At 53.8% G+C, this 26131-nt stretch overlaps 1 protein-coding gene across 22 annotated transcripts in view; it reads right to left on the bottom strand.

The window, feature by feature from the left end:
• DNM1 (dynamin 1) overlaps positions 1–26131 on the bottom strand; it is a 52776-nt gene that overhangs the window by 6777 nt on the left and 19868 nt on the right. For 13 of the 22 annotated variants that reach the window (XR_008668575.2, XR_008668576.2, XR_004071380.3 and 10 more), the window contains exons 9-18: positions 25899–25966; positions 22587–22725; positions 14392–14478; positions 8976–9046; positions 8699–8750; positions 8482–8493; positions 6131–6244; positions 1983–2092; positions 965–1076; positions 516–527 (exon numbers count right to left, since the gene is read on the bottom strand). Coding sequence is in view for 17 of the 22 variants with exons in the window: in XM_063697054.1 (XP_063553124.1) it covers positions 516–527; positions 965–1076; positions 1983–2092; positions 6131–6244; positions 8482–8493; positions 8699–8750; positions 8976–9046; positions 14392–14478; positions 22587–22725; positions 25899–25966 (777 nt within the window). In the remaining 5 variants the exon portion in view is untranslated. Of the gene's footprint in view, positions 1–515; positions 528–964; positions 1077–1982; positions 2093–6130; positions 6245–8481; positions 8494–8698; positions 8751–8975; positions 9047–14391; positions 14479–22586; positions 22726–24371; positions 24511–25898; positions 25967–26131 lie in introns of all 22 variants that reach the window. The other 9 variants (XM_031014265.3, XM_031014257.3, XM_055351243.2 and 6 more) reach the window with 5 other exon arrangements.

Below are 26131 nucleotides of genomic sequence, written 5' to 3'. Positions count from 1 at the left end.
CCGGCTCCGCATCCCTGTGCCTCTCAGGACCCTAGACTCCCCTGATTCAGCCTTGTCTTGGTTCTGACTCTAGTGCCTAGAATTTGCCTCAATTTCCCAATCCAGAAATTATTATTATTATTATTTTGAGAAAGAGTCTTGCTTTGTCACCCAGGCTGGAGTGCAGTGGTGCTGTATTGGCTCATTGCAACCTCCTCCTGGGTTCAAGCGATTCTCCTGCCTCAGCCTCCTGAGTAGCTGGGATTACAGGCGCGCACCACCATGCCTGGCTAATTTTTGTATTTTTAGTAGAGATGGGGTTTCACCGTGTTGGCCAGGCTGGTCTCGAACTCCTGACCTCGTGATCCGCCCACCTCGGCCTCCCAAAGTGTTGGGTTTACAGGTGTGAGCCACTGCGCCTGGCCCCAATCCAGAAATTAGAAAAGAACATCTCCAGGTCCCTTGCTTGAAAACCTGGCTGGAGCTGGTGCCAGGCTGCAGATGCCTGGCAGGAGGCAAGAGAAGGGCACACTCACTTTCTCTTTGTCCTGGGAGGCCCACACACCAATATTGCCACCGCCGCCACCACCAGGGAGCACAGCCGAAGGAAACACAGAGAGGAAAAGGGGAGAGATTGAGTGAACCTGGGACACTGCACCCCAACTCTCAGGCTACTCTAGACATCGCCACAGTGAAATAGGGGAGAAAAGAGAAGGCAGTCACAAGAAACTACCATCATAGAAAGGGGATGCAGGAAATGCCATCTGCAACAGAGACAGAGACACAAAACTGCCACTGGAGAAGGATGGGAAGACCAGGAGACTTATCTCTGTTCCCACCCCCAGAGTGGGTAGGGGGGAGGATTCCTATTATTTCTGAGCCAAATAAGGGCTTGGAAACATGGCATGACTTGGCATCACTGAGGATGGTGCCCCAGGGGCCCTAGGATCATGCTTGCCCCTCCTCTCCTTGCCCTGCCACTCACCCCAACACGCTCAGGGTACACGCCAGCCCTCAGGAAGGAGGCCTTCCAGCTGTCCACCTCCTCCTGTGTCTCACAGGCCAGCTCCAGCTGCCGATAATCCTTGTAGACATTCCTGCAAGACAGGGCAGGCGGTGAGGGCAGATGGGCAAAGTCTGACCCTCCCTGGGGGTTAAGGGCATGCCCAGACTTCGGGGTCAACATGCCTGAGGCCAGCTCATTTCCCAGCTGTGTGACCCTGTGCAAGCCCCTTCCTCTCTCTCAGCCTCAGTTTCCTCACTGGGAAGATGGGTTAATAATAATTCCTGCCTCCTTGGGTCACTGAGGATTCAGTGAAGTGAGTGGTAAAATGCTTAGAAGGGGACTGGACCTTTGACAAGAGGACAACCATAGTCAGTGAAGTCTCTAGCTTGGGGCCCAGATCCCACCAGCTTTCTCCGTGGCTCTCTAAGGACCCCTCTGATGGCAGCTGGACTGAACCCTCATCTCTGAGTAGCAGAGGGCCCACTAGAGTCAGCCTTGGGTCAGGAAGGAAGAGGACTAGTACTGCCACCACCCTATAGGAAAGAGAGCAGGAGAAGAGGACCAGGCCTGACTAGGGCCCTTTGGCTCCAGTGCCTGGCAGAGTGTCTCATGAAGAGCATGCACTATACCAGTGACTATGGAAGGGAGGAAGGGATGGAGGGAGGGAGGGAAGGGGAGAATGGAAGGAAGGGAGGAAGGGAGGGAGGGAGGAAGGAGGGAAGAAAAAAGGGAGGGAGGGAGGGAGGAAAGGAGGGAGGATGGAAGGAAGGGAGGAAGGAAAAGAGGGAGGGAAGGAGGAGGGAAGGGAAGGGGAGGAGATGGGAGATCTTGACATGATGTCTAGCTCAAAGCAGGAACTCAATAAGCATCTGTCAGTGGATGGCTTGCTGTGGGGCCTAGGGGAGGTTCCTCTCCTCCCTGGATCCCTGTACCCAGCTTCTACTCAGTGAGGGTGGTTTTGGGGCTGCAGCAGCCACAGCCAGGGGCAGGCAGTCACCTCTGCTCCGTGTTAAAGAGGGCAAAGATGTGCTTGCTCGACATAAAGCCCTTCTCCACGTCCCGCAGCTTGAGGTTGTCCACAGACAGCATGTATTTCTTCTCTTTCTCCTGTGGGTGCAGGTAGGAGCAATGGGGTGAGGTTGGCACTGTTCTCTGCCACACCTCACTCTCTAAGAGTCCCCCTGACTGGCCCAGGGCTTCTAAGCATCAGACCCCTCCCACTGCGAAGGTGCAGCTAGATAAAAGCCTGGCCACGGACCGTAGGCCTCCTGGGCACCGCCGACCCCCACAGAGCCAGTCCCACCAGCTCTGCATATATGCCGGAGGCCAGGGGGCTGGTGAGGGGTGGGGAGGCTGAGAGTGGCTCCCACAAGCCCTCCCCAGGCAAGTCCTGGATACAAGCCAGGCCAGCCTCAGGCAGGGACCGCACACTCAGGCCTCTCTCGCCCCCGGCCTGGCCGCCTCTGACTTCATTTCCTGACTGCAGAGACCAGGAAGGGGGGCCACCAGACCCGGCGGCTTCAAAGGGCCGGCTCAGCCCACTCCCCCAAGCTCCCCATGTGTTAGCAATAAGGCAGCCAGCACAAGCCTGGAGATGGTGTGCCTGTGTGTGCAACATGTGTGTAGTTGTGTGTTTGTGCCAACACATGCAAGCCCAAGTACATATCCTATCACCTATTGTGTGTGTGTGCACATGTGTATCGGGGAGGTGCCCAGCATGAACCATGTGTCAGTGTCAGTGTGTCTGCATCTCAGTGTGGATGTGTGCACACTTTGTGGATGTGTGTGGCAATTGTGCGAGCCTACATGTTTGCAGAGCCATGCCTGTGGACTTCTACTGGGGTACACATCTTACCTGCACACCGTGGTACAATGGGCTGTGTGTTTGATTTATCTAGAGCTGTCTGGGAGGAGTTATGTGTATCTGTGCACAGGCGTGTGGGGTGCTAGGCCCATGTGTGTGCTCGGTGTGGGCACATGTGTATGTAGGCTGCTGTGTCCCAGGGGAGGGGTTCAGGGATCTGGGGAGGAGGTACCCCAGGATGGGGCTCTGGGAGAGGGGAGGGGTTTTTGTCACCCATGCCCTACTTGTTCACGGGGGTCGTCTGTGTGGGCCTCGGGGACTCAAAGAGGTTGGGCAGGAGCCTTGCCTAGGATCTCAGGTGGGGGGCTGGGTTTAGGGGGACCTTGCTCCCCCGTCCTGGCATCATCCCGCCCACCCCTCTCTGCCCCCAACGCCCCCCTGGCCCATGCAGCCACATAAAGCCCTCTTTATGCCAGGCGGGTGGCCGGGAGCCCCAGAGGGCGGCTGGGGGAGGAGAGGAGGAAGTTGCACACACGGCCAGGGAACATCTGGAACCGTTCGAGAGAGGCCCCGCCACCACCCGCCCTGCGCTTCGGGGTTGGACACTAGGTAGGAGCGGCCTCCTCCCCCCACCCCTCCCTTCCTGCCGGCCGGCCCCCTCCTCAGGCCCCTCCTTCTCAGCCTCAGCTCCCGCTCACCCCTGCCACGTCAAAGGAGGCAGAAGGGGAGTTGGGAGCAGAGAGGGGACCACGGGCTGGCTGGTCTGGGGCTAGGGGGACACAGGCTGGGGTTGGGGGGTTCTCGGATCTCCAGGGGATGGGGCTGAAGCGCCCACCGGATGGACAGACACTGCTGCCTGGATGGACCAGAGGACACCTCCACTCCGTCTACCCAGTGTTTAGACTATCTGTTCAGGACTCCCAAATTGTACAGTAGTCTGCACATTGGTTAGGCTGGGCTGGGTTAGACCCTCGGCACCGCCGCCACTGGAGAGCTGGACCGACCCCTGCCTGCCATCCCAGAACCGGAGCCTGGAGCCAGGGGGTTGGGGCACAGGGCAGGGCGGGCTGGGAAGAGGCACAGATGGATGGGGGTGCCACCCTGCTGTGGGACTGGTTGGGGGTAGCAGTGATGGGGGAAGGGTGGCCGAGGAAGACTGAGAGGATGGGGGGGTCAATGGGGACTGGGGATGTGGGCAGCCGCCGGTCTGCCCAAAGAGCCTCCCTCACCCCAAAACCTGAGGGCTGGTGGTTGAGTAGAGAAGTACAGACCACTCTCCCACCAGCCTGGACCACCTCCACATCCCCAGTGGTCCTAGTGCAAGAATCCACTCACATTCAACACACACGCACCTTGACACTCACAGCCCGAGAACTCACACACATGAGCACCCCCACACTTTCAATCTCACACCCATGTCCCACACGGACACACACAAGTGCATGCACACACACCCATACACACCCTCACAACTGCTCCCCCCATCCTCACATCCCAAAGACATACACAGATTCTCAAACACCCCATATTCACACCCTCCCTCCTAGAGCCCCCTCCCCACACACACCTGCATTTACACCCCAAGCACAGGCAAGTGCCCAGAGTCACTCCCCAGGCACACAGATTTCACCCCCAGATGCAAATGCAGACCACATATTCCAAACACACCTAGATGCTTATACCCCAATCACACTCCTAAAAAACACCCACACACCAGACCCACGAGCCACACACACACACACACAAACACACCCCGCCTCCCAGCACCCACAGCCCACAGCTCACTCCCATCTCCCCACATACGATTCTCAGAGCTGTTTTCGCACACGACTTAACTCAGATGTACACAAAAGCTCCAGAAAGGCCTACAGGCTCAGGCATGAGATCAGGGGACCCCCTCAGTGGCATGTGCCCCTCCCCCACAGTGTCACCCGGTCTCAGGCCCTCAGCCCCAGGTCACATGGTCTCCCTGGCCCTGAGTAAGGAACCTCAACATGGGAGACCCCAAACCCATGGGGGCATCTAGGGAGCCTGCAGAGAGACCGGCGGGAAGCCACCCCCCACCCGCACCCCATGCCACTGCACACTCCATCCCTTCCAGGGGCCCCCATGGTGGGGGAGGCCAGGGTTGGGGTAATGAGGTCCAGATGGCTTGGCGCCCCCGCCAGTGACGACAGAAGGCCCCTCCCAAGGTGGAGAGTTGGGGCCCCTGCCCAGGACAAACTTGGAGGAGACAGGGACCTGGGAGGGGGCTTGGAGGCCAAAATCACAGGCCCCACCCAGAGCCCCGCTCCCCCGTTGAGGATGCTGTAGCCTCCAACAGCCCCCTCAGGAAGAAGAGGGTCCCTTCCCCCACTCCTTGGCCAGCTGGAGTTCATTACCACAAGCCCACCCCCAGCCCTCCCCATTCTCTCTGGTCACCTCTGGAATCCAGATGTGAAAGCCAAATAGACTCATTCTTAAAGGAGACCAGCAACAGGGGAAGGAGGTGGCAGGGGCTTCTGTGCACCCTAGTGGGCGGGGAGGGGTTTTTTGTGGCACCTCGGCAGGGCCCCCACACTCCTTGCCCCTCAGCCTGAGGGCACCCTGGTCATTTCCCTTGGACTGCAGGGGTCTAGGGGACTGGGGTGCAGGGGTTAACCGGGTGTCTGGCAGCTGGACTTGTGTGTGTCATGGGCCTGTGGGGGCCACAGAGGAGGCGGCACGCCCTGCAGCGGGAAAACAGGAAGGCTGCTGGGCCGCAGGGTCAGGGAGGGGCACCCAAGGCCCCTGCCCACCCTCCCCAGGGCGCTTAGCCCCAGGCTCCTCAGTCCTGCCAAGCTACCTTCTCCTTCCAACCTGGGTGAGAGGGTGCCTCCCCCTGAACCCCGAGGGTCACCTGCCTTGGATCCTTGCATCCCAACTCCACCTGTGGATCCTTTTTTTTTGAGATGGAGTCTCACTCTGTTGCCCAGGCTGGAGTGCAATGGTGCAATCTTGGCTCACTGCAACCTCCGCCTCCCGGGTTCAAGGCATTCTTGTGTCTCAGCCTCCCTAGTAGCTGGGATTATAGGCGCCCGCCAACACACCTGGTTAATTTTTGTATTTTTAGTAGAGATGGGGTTTCACCATTTTGGCCGGGCTGCTCTTGGACTCCTGACCGCAGGTGATCCACCTGCCTCGGCCTCCCAAAGTGCTGGGATTATAGGTGTGAGCCACCATGCCCAGCCTGCCCACGGATCTTTGACGAGACATTTTAAAACCCTATTCCATGGTCTAGCCCACTCCAAGCCAATGGGAGGGTCTAAGCCTGACTCTGTCCACCAGCCCAACCCCTTGATGACCACTGGCCCTTGACTCACCTCATCATCCTTGTACCAGGACAGATTCTCAGCAGTCAGCACAAACCAGTACTCCTTGGAGCCCCCTTTCATGATGCCAATATTATTGATAGTCAGCCAGCCCTTGCGGATGACCTGGAAGGTGATGGGGCAGGAGGTCAGTGGACAGGGCCTGAGCCTCCCCATGGGGGATGGGGTAGGCAAAGAGAGGCATTCGAAACCCCACCCCTCTCCCAGCTCTCAGAGGCCTGGCAGTCAGGGAGGGTGGGGGCCAGACCTGCCTTGGTTTGAACCACAAGTGAACAGAGTGGAAGACAGAGGAAGGCAGAGATCAGCTCAGGATAAAGAGCCTTTGACAGGCAGACCTGGCCGAGTAAGGGACTGGAGGCCTGGGTAGGGGATGAGCTCCCTGTCACTAAAAGTATGCAAGCAGAGTTTATGGGGCCGATTGGGGAAGCCAACTGCGAGTCTTGGAAGCTTAAGGTCTCATCTGTTCTGAGATGTGTTTCTGACTTTACACATGCTGCTGCTGCTGCCTCTGCCTAGAAAGCACTTTTTCCTTTTTGCCTGGCAAATTCCTACTCAGCCTTTGAGTATCAGCTCAGGATTCACAGTCTCAGGCAGCCTCTTCCTGTCCCCCAGTATAAATCAGGATTCCCATAAGAATCTTTGATCACTCCCTGAAGTCGACTTCTGTGACAAGGACTTCGATTTTTAATTAACTTCTCTGCGTGCGTGTGTGTGATTATCTGTGGATGCAGCCTCCCCTGCTAAATCATGAACTGTTGGTCACTAGTACATCCCAGCACCTTGCAGAGGGCCTGGCAGATAGTAAGTGATCAATACATATTTGTAGTATGAATAAATAAAAGCTATGATAGTATGGTTCTAAGGGTCTTTGGCTCCAGGTCCCCAGGGGCAAGGGCTGAGCCACAAAGTGCCTAGAGTAACAAGCTAAGGTCCCTTTTCATGGCAGGAAGCAGCTGTCCCCAGGACTGTCCAGAGCCATGGCCACAGTCCAGGGCCTGTGGATTCTACTTCAGGGGTAGGGTCACTGGCCAGGTACTGGTCATGGGTCAGACCGAGAGGATAAGGCAGCTGCTTCTGCTCCCTCCTGGATGCTGACCTCCCCAGCTTCTTCTCTGAGCATCCAGAGAAGACCCAAGGAGGCCTGGGGCTGGTGGCAAAGCCCTCTGGGGCCAGGCTTGCTTCTGGAGCCCTCCTTATGCCTCTCTGGTTCCCTGAGAACCTCGCTGAGAACCCAAGCTGCACAGCCCAGCAGCAGCTGAGCTGAGGGGAGACCACCAGCTGCCTCTCTCACCCCTTCCTGATCAGGCGAGGATCCCCACAGGGTCTTGTCACTGTCTTTGGAACTGAGTCCACTGTGTCCCAGGATGTGACCAGCAGATCTTGCCACCTGCTCCCCACCCTAACTTGTAGTCTTTGTCCTCCCCCTTGGCCACACCCAGCCCTGAACTCCTCTCTGCTCATCCTAAGCCCTCTCTGCAGCCCTGCACGAGGGACCTCCTGCTCTCCCAACTCCCACCCTGCATGGAGCTCTCAGGGGCCTTAGCTGGGCCCTACCAGCAGGCCCAGGTCTCCACGTCCTGTCCAGGGGCCAGCACCGTGTAGGCACCAGCTAGTGTTTGCTGAATTGAATTGTCCTGATACTACATTCATTCCTCCCTTCATTCTGTTGAGCACCTACTGCGTGCCAGGCTAGGGGCTTGAGCTGAGGATTTAATGATAAACGGGACAGACTCAGCCCTCCCCTTATGGGGCCTGGGAAGGAAATAGACATTAAGCCAATAATCACATAAACACCTAGAGTCTTACAAAGAAACTACGGCCTCTGGAACCTATGGAAAGAAAAGCTGAGGACCCTCGGGCTCATGTGTACAACTGAGCAAGCGCTTCTGACGAGGGATGTTTCCGCAGACATCTAAGGACAGAGAGCAGGAGGCCAGGTGAGCAGTGACTTCTTGACTTCTCTTGACTTCTCATTCGTCTCTTCATTCAAGTCCGGAGGCGATGGCTATCAGCTTCTTAAAAATGTGTCTTGCTCACGTGCATCCATCCATCCAACAGATGTTTAAGGAGCACCTACTCCGTGCCAGGCCCAGCCTTCTCACCCACCCAGCCCCACACGGTCTAGCTCTGCCTGAAGTAGGTGCTTGGCTCGTGCACACAGATGGACGGGTGGATGCGGCTGGGCCTGCCTCTGGCCTGAGGGCAGGTGTGAAATGCCAGGGGCTGGTGTGTACAAGCAGCTTCAGCCAAAGGGTGCCCTCCTACCCACTGCAGATCCCCACTGCCAATGGACCCTCCGCCCCCTCACTACACAAGCCGAGAGCCCCAGTCCTGGTACTCACCAGAATCTCATCCTGCAAAGAGGTAACCATAGCAACCACGAGAGGCATCGGGGAGAGAGGAGAGAGGGTTACTGAGGCAGAGTGGGAGGCTTGTGGCTGGCAGCTGACAGGTCCCTGGCCCCCATGGGACCCTTCCCCTCAGGGGAGGGGGCTCTCAGAGTCTGGTGTCCGTCCGGCACCCTCCATCCCTCGGGCTGGGGTGCTGGGCCCCACTCACCTGGTTCCCTGAAGTCTTCTTCTTGTTCATCTGGTTGCTCCTCTGCTGAGCACTAATGGGAGGGAGGGGAGGAGTCTCAGAACTTCTCTCAAGAGGCCCAGCTCTACTGCCCACTGCTTAGTGGGCACAGGACCCAGAGGGTTAACCTAGCAGACCTGCACACACACACACACACACACACACACACACACACACACACACACACACACACACACACACACACACGTTACCTTCTCTGCCCAGGGAGCACTCACTTTTTGCCTGGGGGAGCACTCACTTGGCAAAGCCTATGAAGTCCTCATGGTTGGTGTTCATGTAAGCCAGCTCGATATCGATGAGAAGCATGACCTTCAAGGATACATAGGTTGGTGGGCAAGCGGAAAAGACACCACAAAGTTTTAAAACGCAGGGCAAGCTGGGAGAAAAGTACTTGCAGCACATATAGGAGGTTAGTATCCATAATAAATATAGTCCCTACCATCAGTGAAAGACAAAAGCTGAGCATGGTGGCTCACACCTGTAATCCCAGCACTTTGGGAGGTGGAAGTGGGAGGATTGCTTGAGCCTAGGAGTTCAAGACCAGCCTGGGCAACATAGGGAGACCTGTCTCTACCAAAAAATACAAAAGTTAGCTAGGCATGGTGGCATGTGCCTGTAGTCCCAGCTACTTGGGAGGCTGAGGCGGGAGGATTGATTGAGCCCAGGAAGTTGAGGCTGCAGTGAGCCAAGATTGCACCACTGCACTCCAGCCTAGAAGACAGAGAAAAACCGTGAGAGAAAAGAAAAGAAGAGAGGAGAGGAGAGGAGAGGATGAAAGAAAGAAAGAAAATCACAAATTGGCCAGGTGCGGTGGCTCACGCCTGTAATCCCAGCACTCTGGGAGGCCGAGGTGGGTGGATCACAAGGTCAGGAGATCGAGACCATCCTGCCTAACACGGTGAAACCCCGTCTCTACTAAAAATACAAAAAATTAGCCGGGCGTGGTGGCGGGCTCCTGTAGTCCCAGCTACTTGGGAGGCTGAGGCAGGAGAATGGCGTGAGCCCAGGAGGCGGAGCTTGCAGTGAGCTGAGATGGCACCACTGCACTCCAGCCTGGATGACAGAGTGAGACTCCACCTCAAAAGAAAAAAAAAAAAAAGAAAATCACAAATCAAAATAGTCAAGAACATGATGAATAATTCATAGAAGAAATGCATACATCCACTAAGGATGTGTAAAAAATCCTTACCCTCATTAATAAAGAAATGTAAGTTAAAAATGAGGCTTTTAGCCAGGCGCAGTGGCTCATGCCTGTAATCCCAGCACTTTGGGAGGCCGAAGTGGGCGGATCACCTGAGGTCAGGAGTTCGAGACCAGCCTGACCAACATGGAGAAATCCCGTCTCTACTAAAAATACAAAATTAGATGGGCATGGTGGCACATGCCTGTAATCCCAGCTACTTGGGAGGCTGAGGCAGGGGAATCACTTGAACTCAGGAGGCGGAGATTGCAGTGAGCCGAGATTGTGCCATTGCACTCCAGCCTGGGCAACAAGAGCGAAACTCTGTCACAAACAAACAAACAAACAAACAAACAAACAGAGGCTTTTAAAGTGATCAGCATGACACAAGTATTGGGAAATGAGCTCTCTCATATATTGTTGATGGAAGTGTAAATCAGTATCACCTTCTCTGAGGGCAATTTGGCAATATTTAACAACATTAAAATGCACAGGGCCGGGTGTGGTGGCTCATGCCTGTAATCCCAGCATTTTGGGAGGCCGAGGCAGGAGGATTGCTTGAACCTAGGAATTCAAGACCAACCTGGGAAACATGGAGAAACCCTGTCTCTACAAAAAATAGAAAAATTAGCCAGGTGTAGTGGTGTACGCCTGTGGTCCCAGCTACTTGGGAAGCTGAGGTGGGAGGATCGCTTGAGCCCAGGGATGCAGAGGTTGCAGTGAGCCATAATGGCACCACTGCACTCCAGCCTGGGCGTCAGAGCGAGACCCTATCTCAAAAAAAAACAAACAAACAATGCACATATTCACTTCCAGAATTGTATCTCACAGATACACTCATCAAGTGAGCAAAGATACATGAGCCAGAGTATTCAAAGTAGTACAGTTTGTAATAGAGAAAAATTGGGAGCAAGCCAGTGGCCATCTGAGGGTGAAACAGATTATGATACTCTCTAAACAAGAAAGCACCCTGCAGCTGTTCAAAAGAACAAGGACAGGCCGGGCAGGGTGGCTCACGCCTGTAATCCCAGCACTTTGGGAGGCCGAGGCAGGTAGATCGCTTGAGGTCACAAGTTCACAAGTTCGAGACCAGCCTGGCCAACATGGTGAAACCCTGTCTCTACAAAAATACAAAAATTAGCCGGGCATGGTGGCATGCACCTGTGGTCCCAGCTACTTGGGAGGCTGAGGCAGGAGAATGGCTTGAACCCGGGAGGCAGAGATTGCAGTGAGCCGAGATTGAGCCACTGCACTCCAGCCTGGGCAACTGAGAGAGACTCCGTCTCAAAAAAAAAAAAAAAAAAAAAAAAGAACAAGGATAATGTCCAGGTTCCAGCCTGGGAAGACCCTTGCAAACGATTAAATGTGAACATATTTGGAATTGAGTAGTGATGAGAATGACTTTCCAGATGGGACGAAGACTGCCAGTTTCAGACCCAAGCCCCACTGCTTCCTGTGAGCTTGGGGTCTATCCTCACTTAGCCTCAAAGTCCACAAATGTAGCATTTCTGCCTCTTAGAACTGGTGAAGACACAGAAGATGAGATACTCAACAGATGTTAGATATTACAGTTATCTTCAGAGGAAAAAGGCAAGGCACACAGCAGGCTTGTGGTTTAGGATAAAGATGGAATCTGGATTGTGTGTGTTTGTGTGTGAGTGCACACGTGTAAGAAAATGCCTGCAAGGTGACACACTAAACTGTTTTGCTTTTTGGGGTATTACTGAGGCAGAGTCTCACTGTGTTGCCCATGCTGGAATGCAGTGGCATGATCATGGGTCACTGCAGCCTCCACTTCCTGGGCTCAAGCGACCCTCCCACCTCAGCCTCCCATGTAGCTAGGAATTCAGGTGCATGCCGCCTCGCCTAGCTAGTTTTTTAAATTTTTTGTAGAGACGGGGTCTTGCCATGTTGCCCTGGCTAGTCTCAAACTCCTGGGCTCATATAATCCTCCCACCTAGGCCTCCCAAAGTGCTGGGGTTACAGGTATAAGCCACTGTGTGGAGCCCCAAACTGTTAGTAATGGTTATTTTTCAGGAAGAACTAGGGGTGGGGAAGAGTGAATGGAGGGCTATCTCCTTGTAATTTAACCACTTCGATACTGATTGAATGTTTTATTGTGTATTTATGATGTTTGTAATTAAAAAGCAATCAATAAGGATTTAAAAATATGACATCAACAACAAAAACATGAATGAATGGAGATGGCAGCATCATGGAGAGATGTGTGAAAACAGGAAATGGGAAATGGGAGCCAGAGGGGGCTACAACAGACATGTAGGGGCATGGCAGACAGGGATCAGGAAGGAGGACTAGCCTCTGAGTTCCGTGAGGGCCACGATGGGCCCTGCTCACCTCTGCTCTGTGCAGCTCAGAGGTAGCGTTCAGTGGCTATGTTTGTGATTGAAGGAAGAAATGAATGAATATTTGATGAACGATGACATAAAAGGTGGGGGTGGCTATGAGGGGTATAATGTGACCCAGAGAAACAGCAAATAGACAAAGAGAGGCCCAAAGAGAGGACCACAAGGATAGACTGCCAGAAAGTGAAGAAAGCCTGACCAGCCTGGGCACGGTGGCTCATGCTCATAATCTCAGCATTTTGGGAGGCTGAGGCAGATCGCTTGAGCCCAGAAGTTTGAGACCATCCTGGGCACCATAGTGAGACCCCCGTCTCTACAAAAAATTTTAAAATTAGCCAGGCGTAGTGGCATGTACCTGTAGCCCCAGCTACTTGGGAGGCTAAAGTCGGAGGATCGCTTGAGCCTGGGAGGTCGAGTCTTCAGTGAACCATGATCATGCTACTGCACTCCTGCCTAGCAGGGGCGGCAGAGCAGGACTCTGTCTCCAAAAAAATAAGCATAGAACCAGCCTATGGCCCAGCATTTCCACTTTTAGGTATATACTCAAAAGGGTAGAAAGTGGGGACTCAGATAGGGATTTGTACACTCATCTTCAAAGCAGTGTGATTCACAATGGCCAAAAGGTAGGAAAAACCCACATGAATAAACAAAGTGTGGTCCATCCATACAATGGAATATTATTCAAGCCTTAAAAAGGAAGCAGCTTTTTTTTTTTTTTGAGATGGAGTCTCACTCTGTTGCCCAGGCTGGAGTGCAATGGCATGATCTCAGCTCACTGCAACCTCTGCCTCCCGGGTTCAAGTGGTTTTCCTGCCTCAGCTTCCTGAATAGCTGGGATTACAGGCGCCCACCATCACGTCCAGCTAAATTTTGTATTTTTAGTAGAGACGGGGTTTCACCATGTTGGCCAGGCTGGTCTCAAACTCCTGATCTCGTGATCCGCCCACCTCGGCCTCCCAAAGTGCTTGGATTACAGGCATGAGCCACCACGCCCGGCCAGGAAGCAGCTTTTGACACATGCTACAATACGGATGGTCCTGGAAGACGTTATGCTAAGTGACAGATACTGTATGACTCCACTTACGTGAGGTCCCTAGAAAAGTCAAATTCATAGAGACAGGCCAGGCACGGTGGCTCACACCTGTAATCCCAGTACTTTGGGAGGCCGAGGCGGGCGGATCACTTGAGGTCAGGAGTTTGAGAACAGCCTGTTCAACATGGTGAAATCCCATCTCTACCAAAAATATAAAAAAGTAGCCGGGTGTGTGGTGCGTGCCTGTAATTCCAGCTACTCGGGAAGCTGAGGCAGGAGAATCGCTTGAACTCAGGAAGCGGAGGTTGCAGTGAACCGATTTCATGCCACTGTATTCCAGCCTGGGCAACAGCGAGGCTACGTCTTAAAACAAACAAACAAACAAACAACAAATTCATAGAGGCAGAAAGTTGAATGGTGGCTGCCAGCTGCCGGGAGCTGGGGGAGCAGGGAATGGGATGTTAGTGTTTCATGGCGACAGTTTCCGTTTTGCAAGATGAAAAGCGTTCTGTGGGCCGGGCGCGGTGGCTCACGCCTGTAATCCCAGCACTTTGGGAGGCTGAGGTGGGCAGATCACTTGAGGCCAGGAGTTTGAGACCAGCCTGGCCAACGTGGTGAAACCCTGTCTGTACTAAAAATACAAAAATTACCCGGGCATGGTGGCGCACGCCACCTCCCAGTAGCCTCCCAGCTACTTGGGAGGCTGAGGCAAGAGAATCACTTGAACCCAAGAGGCGGAGGTTGCAGTGAGCTGAGAGATCACACCACTGCACTCCAGCCTGGACGATAGAGCAAGACTCTGTCTCAAAAAAACAGTTCTGTGGATGGATGTTGCTGTGCAACAATGCAAATGTACTTGGTGCCACTGAACTGTGCACTTAAACACGGCTAAAGTGGTATGTTATGTGTATTTTACTACAATAAAAAAGAGAGAGAAGCAGAGAGTCAGTATGAGACAGAGGAAGACTGAGACAGAAGAGACAAAACAAGAAGGAAGCAACCCAGGGCCAGGAGTGGAAGGCGCAGGCGGCCAGGAGTGGAAGGAAGGCGCGGCCAGGCCGGGTGCTGCGGGGCTCACCTGCTCCTTAGTGCGGCCCTCGCGCTCCCGGATGTGGGTGGTCACGATGCGCTCCATCTCCTCCCGCAGCCGCGGGTACTGCTGGAGCTGGGGAAGTGCAGGAGGGCAGAAAGCCACGTACACAGAGGGCATGGGCAGGGAGCACCCACACCCCACGAGTCCAGGGATCCGCGGCGCAGGGTGGGAGGCACACACAGAATGCCCACAACGCGGGGAAGAGAGACCTGGGGTCCCAGGACGCTGATGGCACCAAGCCACGGCCACCCCTTTCCCCCAAGTGTGGGTTCCAAATGGCGATTCAAGGGTCTTCCTGGTTCCGGGCCCTCTTCACTGGCCTACCTGGGCAACTTCAGGGCAGAGGGGTGGTTCCCGTGGGAGAAAGGCCATGGGAATGAGCCTGCCCCGCAGACTGGTTAGGTTGAGGCCTCTGGGGACCGTTAGCTCCCAAGGTGTTCCCTCATACTCAGGGCTACCCCGTGCCTTCCTAAAGGCATGGAGGGACGGCTAGATGGGGAATCAGGCAGGGGACAGCCTCTGGATTCCTATCCAGGAGGAATCGGGGGAGGACAGGGCCCAAGGTGCCAGTTGGCCTCCTGAGTCAGGCTGGGACAGGCAATGCTCCTTGTCAGAGCTGGGGAGGGGGTTCAGGGGAAAACCAGCAGTCACACCAGAGGACATGCAGGAAACACAAGCAAAAGCATGCGAGGGCTGGGGGACATGCAAGGCGGGGGCCAGCAGCATGAGCAGTACCCCGCGGGGCCTGGCTGGGCCCTGGCCCTCTTGGTGGAATCCATTCAGCTCTGTCTCCCTTGCATGCCCCTGCCCGGCACCACCATCCCCAGCCACATCTGCCTGGCTCTGGCCAGCCACACTGTCTCGACCCCACTCCTTTGGGGTAGGAGCTCAGCAGCACCTCTTTCCCCCCAGTTCTTATGAAGGGAGGCTGAAGGGGAAGTTGCTCCAAGCCCGTCCCCCTCTGCCTGCGAATCGTGCCCTCAGCTCAGTCGGGCTCTGGGCACAGCCCAGGTGATTCACTTGACTACAAGGTTCTGCCGGACTTCAGCTCCTCCAGAAAGCCTGCCCCGACTGCTTGAGAGCTGAGTTAGGGGCCTCTCTCCACTCCTCTCCCACTCCACCTCCTCCAATCAACTGGGTGGCAACTGTCCCCGAGGCAGGGCTGGGGCAGGGCCAGGCCCATGGCCAGTGCTGGAAGAGGGCGTGTTGGAGAATGAGGGAATGAATGAAGGATGGATGCCAGGGTGAGTGGCACAGGGTCCTCAGCCCTCTGGCCCATGATCAGCTCTTCCGGGGAGGAGACTCAGTGCATTTCTGATGGTGGGAGCCCACCCCCAGGGGCTCCAGTCCTGTGGGCCCACCCTCTCCACGCGGTGGCCACCTGGGGCCCAGGCAGCATGATGGGGCAAAGCTGGGAGCGCTCCTCGTCCTTCTTCCCGTAGCTGGGTCAGGCCCTTCAGGTGGGTCCCCCAGTGGAGGAAGAGGCCCAGGGATTGGTGTGCCTGAGTCACAGGTGGTGATTCTGAGGGCAGGATGGAGGCCAAGGAGTTTTGAGGAGGGGCATGGGAGAGGCAGGAGGATGGGGAGAAAGCAGGGCCCTGGATATCGGTCCAGGATGCCAACACGAGGGATGCCCGCATCACACCCATCATCCCGTGGCTGTGCCAAGGGCGTGGATGATGTGGCTAAGCTCAGGAGACCTGAGGGAGGGGCAGTCTGAGACCAGGGGCTTAAAAACGGTGACTAGAGGGGCCCTGTGAACCCCACTGCTCCTGAGGCTCAAGGAAGGGCTCCCGCTCTTTGCAGTCTCCAAGTCTGGGCAGACATTTGGGACTGGGTCACAGCCACCAGGCCTCCTCTGAGGTGGTCCCAAGTGCTCCCTCCCAGAGTAGAGTTTGGAGGAGCAGGGAGAAGGAGGGAGGAGAAGGGAGCAATTTGCCAAAGAGCATGACCAATTCTCCCACTAACCGCCTGGATGTCACATGTCTCAAGTTTTCCACATGTCACCCATGGCAGGGCAGCCTCCACCCCTTTGAGAAGTTCTGTTCCCTTTGAGCATCTTTTTCCATTCTGGCTGCCTCTGAACATTTCCAGGACGTTCCGCCAGCTTTTCAAAAGGAACTTTCCCCTCTCAGCCCTTGGCTGAGGGGGCGGTCAGCCTGGAGCCCACCGGGTTAGCAGTCAGGGACACAGCCCCTGGAGCCATTCAGCCCTGGGTTCAAAACCAGCCGCTGTCCGCTGACTCTCCTTAGAAAAATGACCAGATCTCTCTGGGCCTCAGTTTCTCCATGTGGAAAATGGGGTAGTAATGACACCTTCCCTCCTAGAGTTGTTGAGAGAACTGAGCAGCACACCCCATGCCCAACATTAAACTCTTGATTTCACTCAGAGATGGCAAGTCTAATCCCAGCAGGGCTGGCAGTAATGAGAGTTCACTTATTAACACTCATTAAAGTTCTGGCAGGAGTGACTTGATAACCTTAGAAAACTCGAGGGGAGGAAAAATATATATACAAAGATAGGCAAAGGTGAGTTTTGCCTATAAGGAAAAAAATAATTATGATCCACTAAACCAATCAAAAGGCAAAAGTGGCCGGTCGCGGTGGCTTGCACCTGTAATCCCAGTACATTGGGAGGCCGAGGTGGGCAGATCAACTGAGGTCGGGAGTTCGAGACCAGCCTGACCAACATGGAGAAACCTCGTCTCTATTAAAAATACAAAAGTAGCCGGGCGTGGTGGCGTGTGCCTGTAATCCCAGCTACTTGGAGGCTGAGGCAGGAGAATCACTTGAACCCAGGAGGTGGAGGTTGCAGTGAGCTGAGATCGTGCCGTTGCACTCTAGCCTGGGCAACAAGAGCGAAATTCTGTCTCCAAAAAAAAAAAAGGCAAAAGTATCAGTTTCCTCCTTTTGACCAAAGCTTTCCTTTCCAAATATTTGTTGAGCAGTTTTTTCTGCTCACAAAAATCACACAGATGGCAGGGCACGGTGGCTCATGCCTGTAATCTCAGCACTTTGGGAGGTCGAGGCAGGCAGATCACTTGAGGTCAGGAGTTTGAGACCAGCCTGGCTAACATGGTGAAATCCCATCTCTACCAAAAATACAAAAATTAGCTGGGCGTGGTGGCACATGCCTTTAATCACAGCTACTCAGGAGGCTGAGGCATAAGAATCGTTTGAATCCAGGAGGCAGAGGTTGCAGTGAGCCGAGATCGTGCCACTGCACTCCAGCCTGGGCGACAGAGCAAGACTTTGTCTCAAAAAAAAAGAAAAAGAAATCACACAGACTCACTGTAAAAGATTAGAGCATGACTAAAATTTATGAAGTGGGCTGGGCACGGTGGCTCATGCTTGTAATCCCAGCACTTTGGGAGGCCAAGGCGGGTGGATCACCTGAGGTCAGGAGTTCGAGACTAGCGTGGCCAACATGGTAAAACCTCGTCTCTACTAAAAATACAAAAAATTAGCTGGGTGTGGTGGCGGGCACCTGTAATCCCAGTTACTCGGGAGGCTGAGGCAGAAGAATTGCTTGAACCTGGATGGCGGAGGTTGCAGTGAGCCGAGATTGCGCCATTGCACTCCAGCCTGGGCAACAAGAGCGAAACTCCATCTCAAAAAAAAAAAAAAAAGAGTAATAATAAAAATAAATAAATAAATAAAATTTGTGAAGTGAAAATAAAAAGATTCCTATGGTGAATACGCCTTTGAGATTTTATCATTCACATATATTATTTTTTCTCCAAAATACCATACATTCTTTTCTGAAACCTGCTTTTTTTTTTTTTCCCAACAATATGCTGTGGAGGGACAAGTGAATCCCATCTTTTTTTTTAATTTTTAATTTTCTTTTTTTTTTTTTTGAGACAGAGTCTCGATCTGTCGCCCAGGCTGGAGTGCAATGGCTCAATCTTGGCTAACTGCAACCTCCACCTCCTGGGTTCAAGCCATTCTCTGCTTCAGCCTCCCGAGTAGCTGGGATTACAGGCACCCGCCACCACACCCAACTAATTTTTGTGTTTTTAGTAGAGACAGAGTTTCACCATGTTGGCCAGGCTGGTCTTGAGCTCCTGACCTCGTGATCCACTCACCTCAGCCTCCCAAAGTGCTGGGATTACAGGTGTGAGCCACCACGCCTGGCCACCCACCCTCCCTTTTTTTTTCCTTTGAGATGGAGTTTCACTCTTGTCACCCAGGCTGGAGTGCAGTGGCGTGATCTTGGCTCACTGCAACCTCTGCCTTCCAGGTTCAAGTGATTCTCCTGCCTCAGCCTCCCGAGTGGCTGAGATTACAGGTGCCCACCACCACACTCAGCTAATTTTTCTATTTTTAGTAGAGACGGGTTTCACTATTTGGCGAGGCTGGTCTCAAACTCCTGATCTCAGGTGATCCACCTGCCTCGGCCTCCCAAAGTACTGGACTGGGATTACAGGCATGAGCCACTGCACCTGGCCAACCTTTTTTTTTTTTTGATAAGGTTTTGCTCTGTCTTCCAGTCTGGAATATGGTGGTGTGATCACAATCAGAGCTCACTGCAGCCTCGACCTTCCAGGCTCAAGCAGTCCTCCCACGTCAGCCACCTGAGTAGCTGGGACTACAGGCGTGTGCCATCATGCCCAGCTAATCTTTTTATTTTTTGTAGAGACAGGGTCTTACTATGTTGCCCAGGCTGGTCTCTAACTTCTTTTTTATTTATTTTAGAGACAGGGTCTCTAAAATAACCCAGGAGTGCAGTGGTGCAACTGAACTCCTTGGTTCAAGCCATCCTTCTGCCTCAGCCTCCCAAGTAGCAAGGACTGCAGGTGCACACTGCCACGCCTGGCTAATTTAAAAAAAAAATTTGTAGAGACAGGGTTTTGCTATGTTGCCCAGGCTGGTATTAAACTTCTGGCCTCAAGCAATCCTCCCGCTTCAGCTTCCCAAAGTTCTGGGATTACAGGTGTGAGCCCAGCCTATATAAACATTTTAATGGGTGCATAATATTCTATTGAATAGATTTATCACAGTTTACTTAACCATTTTCCTATTGGTGAATATTTAGATAGTCTCCAGTTTTTCTTTTTCTTTCTTTCTTTTTTTTTTTTGAGATGGAGTTTCACTCTTGTCACCCAGGCTGGAGTGCAGTGGTGTGATCTTCGTTCACTGCAACCTCCGCCTCCCAGGTTCAAGCGATTCTCCTCCCTCAGCCTCCTGAGTAGCTGGGACTACAGGCACGTGCCACCATGCCCGTCTAATTTTTGCATTTTTAGTAGAGACAGGGTTTCACCATATTGGTCAGGCTGGTCTTGAACTCCTGACCTTGTGATCCACCCACCTCAGCCTTCCAAAGTTCTGGGATTACAGGCGTGAGCCACCACGCCTGGCCAGATAGTTTCCAGTTTTTCAATATTCTAAATAACCTGACAATGAATATCTCTGTGGATAGAGTTTTGCTTTTCTTTCTCTGCAATTGTTTCCTTAGGATAGATTCCTAGAAGATTGATTACTAGATATAAACATTTAAAAACCATGAAACACTTTGACTCTCATTCCAAAAGGAAAGCAGTGATTATGGTAAAATTTGGAAACAACCCAAATGTCCATCAAGAAGCCACTGTTGCCAGACGGTGGCTCATGCCTATAATCCCAGCATTTTGGGAGGCTGAAGCAGGAGGACTGCTTGAGGCCTGGAGTTCAAGAGCAGCCTGGGCAACATAGTAAGATCCTGTCTTAACAAAAAAATTATTAGGCCAGGCGGGTGGCTCATGCCTGTAATCCCAGCACTTTGGGAGGCTGAGGTGGGAGGATCACTTGAGGTCAGGAGTTCAAGACCAGCCTGGCCAACATTATGAAACCCCATCTCTACTAAAAATATGAAAAATTAGCTGGGTATGGTGGGAGGAGCCTGTAATCCCAGCTACTCGGGAGGCTGAGGCAGGAGAATCGCTTGAACCTGAGAGGTGGAGGTTGCAGTGAGCCGAGATGGCACCACTGCACTCCAGCCTGGGCAACAAGCGTGAAACTCTGTCTCAAAAAAAACCAAAACCAAACAAACAAACAAACAAAAATATTAGCTGGGTGGGGTGTGGTGGTAAGTGCTTGAAGTCCCACTACTTGGGAGGCTGAGGCGGGAGGATCGCTTGAGCCCAGTTTGAGCCTACAGTGAGCTATGATTGTGCCACTGCACTCCATGCTGGGAGATACAGCAAAACCTTGTCTCTAAAAAAGAAAGAAAAAACAATGGGATAAATACTACAAATACATCTATAAGGATGTTCATTGTAACATCGTTTGTGAAGGCAAAAAAAAAAAATTGAAACTTCAATGTCCGTCAAGAGGACATTGAACATATAAATCATGCCACATTTCTACAGTGGAATACAACTCAGTAGTTAAGGAGCATGAGACTGGCTGAGCGTGGTGGCTCACACCTGTAATCCCAGCACTTTGAGAGGCCAAGATGGGCAGATCACCTGAGGTCAGGAGTTCAAGACCAGCCTGGCTAACATGGTGAAACCCCGTCTCTACTAAAAATACAAAAATTAGCCAGGCATGGTGGTGCTCACCTGTAGTCCCAGCCACTTGGGAGGCTGAGGTGGAAGTACCGCTTGAACCCAGGAAGTGGAGGTTGCAGTGAGCCGAGATCGTGCCACTGCACTCCAGCCTAGGCAACAGAGTGAGACTGTCTCAAAAAAAAAGGCATGAGACCAATCTTTATGTAGCAACATACAAGGATTACACAACACACTGCTCAGTAAAAAAGAATGCGCGGTGGCTCATGTTTGTAATCCTAGCACTTTGGGAGGCCGAGGCAGGTGGATCACCTCCGGTCAGGGGTTCAAGACCAGCCTGGCCAACGTGGCAAAACCCCATCTCTACTAAAAATACAAAAATTAGGCCGGGCGCGGTGGCTCACGCCTGTAATCCCAGCACTTTGGGAGGCCGAGGCGGGCGGATCACGAGGTCAGGAGATTGAGACCATCCTGGCTAACACAGTGAAACCCCACCTCTACTAAAAAATACAAAAAATTAGCCGGGCGTGGTGGCGGGCGCCTGTAGTCCCAGCTACGCGGGAGGCTGAGGCAGGAGAAAGGCGTGAACCCGGGAGGCGGAGCTTACAGTGAGCCGAGATCACGCCACTGCACTCCAGCCTGGGCGACAGAGCGAGACTCCGTCTCAAAAAAAAAAAAAAAATACAAAAATTAGCCAGGTGTGGTGGTACATGCTAGTAATCCCAGCCACCCGGGAGGCTGAGGCAGGAGAATACTTGAACCCAGGAGGCAGAGGTTGCAGTGAGCCAAGATGGTGCCACCGCACTCCAGCTTGGGTGACAGAGCAAGATTCCATCTCAAAAAAAAAAAAAAAAAAAGGAATGGAGATGATTGATGCTTATTTGAAACTCAATGCTAAGGTGGATGTGCCTCCACCCACCAGCATAGGGAAGTCCTTCAGATATAGGTGAGGCTGGGCTCACCCCTGGCACCTCTGATTTAGCCTGCTGGAGAAGCTCCTGCAGGCAACTGATTCTCTCGCACTCCCCTGGGAAGAACTGCTTTAGACAACCTGGCTAAAAATCCTCAAAATGCCCAAAAGCAGACAAATAGGAAAAAGGCATCTAAAAAGTCACAGACAACTCAAAAGAGACCGCCCCTGTCTCTCACGCACAGATTACTGTAAAGTGAGTAATACAATATGCTTTCAGGCAAATTGGTTTTGAGGAACTAGGACAGCTCCCCCTGCCCAGGAGGCCCTGACCTCAGACCCCTTCCTCTGTCCTTTCTAAATCTGAATCACACTCTGCTTCTCTTTTCTGAGACTCTGTTTTGCCATCTGCAAAATGGGAATAACAACACTACCCACGTCTTAGGGTGGTTGAGAGGACTGAGTCAGATAGTAAGGGCAAGCACTCAGCGCGTGCTTGGCACATAGTAGGTGCTCAGTAAACAGCTGCCATCTCCTTAACATCATCTTCATCACTAGCATAGGTGCCACCAAGGAGGCTTGGGTTGGAGTCAAGTCTTCTGGGATGGGGGCCTGGAGGGGTCATGAGTGCAAGTACCCAGGGTTAGAAACTGGCAGGAAACACTAGGGCTGGGTCCCTGCGGGTAGCCGTGGGGCCGGCTCAGCAGATCCTTCTGCCCACGGGAGGCCGTGGCCACAAGGAATGGACGGCCAGGCCCAGCCCCGCCCAGGCGGCCGTCATACCTTTTCGCTACACTTTCTGATGGTGGCTGTGAGCTCACTGACTACCATATCCACACACTTGATACTGGGCTCTTTGAGCTTCTGCACCTGCTTTTTCACTGTGGCTTCAAAAGCGAGGTCAGGTGTGAAGAGGCCCGTCCTGCACCCGGGGAGGAGGTGGGGACAGGAGGAGGAGCAGCCGTGGGTGGGGAGGAGAAGTGGGTGAAAGCCAAGCAGAGACAGGAATCCAGGGGTGGAGAGGATGGCACGGGCACGGGGGAAGAGAGAGAGACATCGACACAGATAAAGAGAGAGAGAGAACAGAAGACAATGTGAGCGTGGGACCGGCCCTCCCTTGCCACCCGGGGTTGGCACCTCCCAGGTGCTGCCAAGCATCCCCTGGGCTCCATAGGTATGGTCAGAGGTAGGAGGGACCAAGCCCCTGCTCCGTACAAGACCGCTATTGAGTTCAGATCCTCTTCCCAGGGATGCTCCCCTGCTCCTCGGCCTCACTGAGGCTGCCTGCTCTCTCCCAGTGCCGTCTTTGTCCACAGCCTTGGGTTCTCCTAAGGAGCTGACCCAGGCCAGGACAAGGCCAGGACCTCATCCACCCATCCTGTTCAATTCTACGTTTCCCAGTGTCCCAGAATTTGCTTCATCCTGACTCCAAACCTCAGTACCATTCCCTATCTCTAGGGTTGCCGCATCCAGCTGCCCAGGCCATGCACTGCACAACTCCAGGGGGGTCCATTCCCATAAACCGTGGCACAGAGGCTGCCTCCTAGGGTTGCAGTATAGCAGCCTGACCTCCACTCTCCAGCTCCCTGCTCTAGTCCCGCCCCTCCCTTTCTCTTCAAGGGGCATTCCTTGCCTCTCCTCCACAGGGGTTTGGTGGAACCAAAAGACAGAAAGAGAAGAGGAAAGACAGAAAGAGTAGAGGTGGTGATAGAGAGGGGCTGGGACAGCAGTGGGGAGAGGAAAGGAAGGGAGGCTGGAGGGTGGAATCGAGGAGCACTGGACTTGGAGTCCAGAGCCGTGGCTTCAAGTAACAGCTCTGCCACCTCCTGACTACTGTGACTTGGGCAAGCCACTTGATCTCCTGGAGCTTCAGTGTTCGTGCTGTGAAATGGGCACCGTCCTCCCTGTCCTGCCTCCCTGCATGCTTCTGTGAGGCTTGGATGGTGGGGCAGATGGGAGAAGGGCTCTATCCCTGGAAAGCCAGATGTGGATGGAAGGGAGGGAGAGGCCCTGTGTGAGGGTCTTACGTGAGCATCCTGTGTGAGGGTCCTGAGTGAGGGTGAGATGAGTATGGGGAGGATGAAGGACAGCGGGGAGCCAGGGCACCTGCTAGTCCTGGGTCCTCTGCACCCCCTCTGGCCACCCAGACCCACTGAGCAGTGCCCGAGAAGGCCCTGCATTTCACCTGTCTCCAAGGCTAAGGTTTCCCCAGACCCCTCCCTGGAGCTCCCAAAGATGACACCTCTGAGGACAGGGAGGGGGCTCAGGGTCCCCTCAAGCCCTATTCTCTGAGCTGGGGGAGCTCTTGGTGGGCTCTTGGGGTAAACAGCCAGCCATCATCCCCGTTTCACCCATGTCCAATCCCTGGGTCCCCAGACCTGGGGGCCAGGGGTGGGTGAGGCCCCCTCAGAGGCACATTGTCTCCTATTCAGTGGTGGCCTGCCTCCCCACCCCGCTGAGGTCTGTACATGCTACCGAGGAGGCAGGGGGGGACATGGGGAAGGAGCGCCTGGCAGCAGTGCAGGGCGGGGCAGAGGCGGTGGGGGCTGGCCCGGGCCTCCGGGTTACCTTCTTGGTGCACTGTCTAACGGTGCTGATTAGCTCCGAGATAACCATGTCCACACACTTGAGACACGGTTCTCGGATCTTCTTCACCTGCTTTTTCACAATGGTCTCAAAGGCCATGTCTGGGGTAAACAGCCCCGTTCTGAACGCCCGGAGCGGGAGAAGGGCAGAGTGTCACAGGCCAGTGCCGGCCAGGAGGGCCAGGCCGAGGCTCCTCCCCAAGCCCATGAACTCTGCCTGAGGGGCCCTTCCACTACCCCTCTCTGGGCCTCAGTGTCCCCAGTTGTAAAATGGGAGGGAGGGGTTCTAATGAAGGGTTTTTTGTTGTTGTTGTTGTTGTTTTGAGACGGAGTCTTGCTCTGTCGCCCAGGCTGGAGTGCAGTGGCGCAATCTTGGCTCACTGCAACCTCCGCCTCCCGGGTTCACGCCATTCTCCTGCCTCAGCCTCCCAAGTAGCTGGGACTACAGGCGCCTGCCACCACGCCCGGCTAATTTTTTTGTATTTTTAGTAGAGACAGGGTTTCACTGTGTTAGCCAGGATGGTCTCGATCTCCTGACTTCATGATCCGCCTGTCTCGGCCTCCCAAAGTGCTGGGATTACAGGCGTGAGCCATCGCGCCCGGCCCTAATGAGGCTCTTTGGGGCAAGACAAGGTGGTTGAGTATCTGATATGTAAGTCCTGCTTCCTCGTAAGGGTCTGTGCATATAGAAGGTTCTATGGCCAGAAATGGCTTGAAAATTGCCAAACGTGGTTCTCCATAAAAGCCTTTCCAGGAATAGAGTGTTTTGTTTTAAGACTAGGAAAGAGATCTTTTTTCTGTGAATTGGCCAGTGCAGTTATCAGGAAGTAAACTCCATGCCAAATCTTGGAAATGAACCTGCATGAAAGCAGGGGACACTGGGTCTTGTTCACTGCTTGGCATAGGGTAGGTGCTTTACATTTTCCTGCCCAGTGGATTTGTTGGATGAACACAGCATAGATCTGGGTCCCTGAAGGGGATCTAAGCTTTCAAGGAACAGATTCCACCTCCCAATCCTGTTTCCTACTCCACGGGTTGCCTAGAAGGAGGGCGGTGGGGTGGAATGGGACTGACTCTGGGCTACTGTGAATACAGGAGGGTCTGGAGGATTGCAAAGTCCCCGGCTGTCGTAAAAGGACACAGCCTCATACTTAGATGCTCCACCCCAGGCCCTCGTGGTGGTTTGGACATCTTTGTCCGGTTACCTGGGTGGCACTGGGGGAGCTATCTCACCCTGGGGATGGGCCCAGCCCCAGAGGGTGTTTCCCCGGCCACCTGCGCCCTGGGCTGTGCCCAGTTGGCCCAGCAAGTTGCAGTAGGCGGGGTGGCCCGGGTCCACCTCCCCAAGCTGGAGCCTGTCATGCAGGGAGCCAGAAAGTTGGGGTCGAGAGGACTGGGGAACAGAGCTTTCAGTCCTTCCTGAGGGAGGCCCACTTCATCACTCCCTGCGCCTCTGTCCCAGACCCCCTACTTCTGGGGTTCGGCCACCCTCCCAGGCCCCAATACGTGCCTAATGCCATGGATATTCTTGATAGCATAGCTGATCTCCCTTCGGAGTTCCTTCTCATCAAACTCCATCTGTGTAGAAAAGCAGAGAAAAGCCTGGTCAGGGCCTGTCCTACTACCTGGGAGGTCAAGACAGGGCCCACCACACACCTAGGGCTGGGCATCAGGGCCTGTGGGGTGGGGGTCAGCAAAAACACACGCAGAGAGAGTCCTGAGTGAGGGTGGGGGGAGTCCTGA

The sequence above is a fragment of the Gorilla gorilla genome, chromosome 13 (genome assembly GCF_029281585.2).
Source record: "Gorilla gorilla gorilla isolate KB3781 chromosome 13, NHGRI_mGorGor1-v2.1_pri, whole genome shotgun sequence".
Taxonomy (NCBI): Eukaryota; Metazoa; Chordata; class Mammalia; order Primates; family Hominidae; genus Gorilla; species Gorilla gorilla.
The sequence above is the reverse complement of the archived record's forward strand: the minus strand, read 5'-3'. Positions and strand labels throughout refer to the sequence as shown.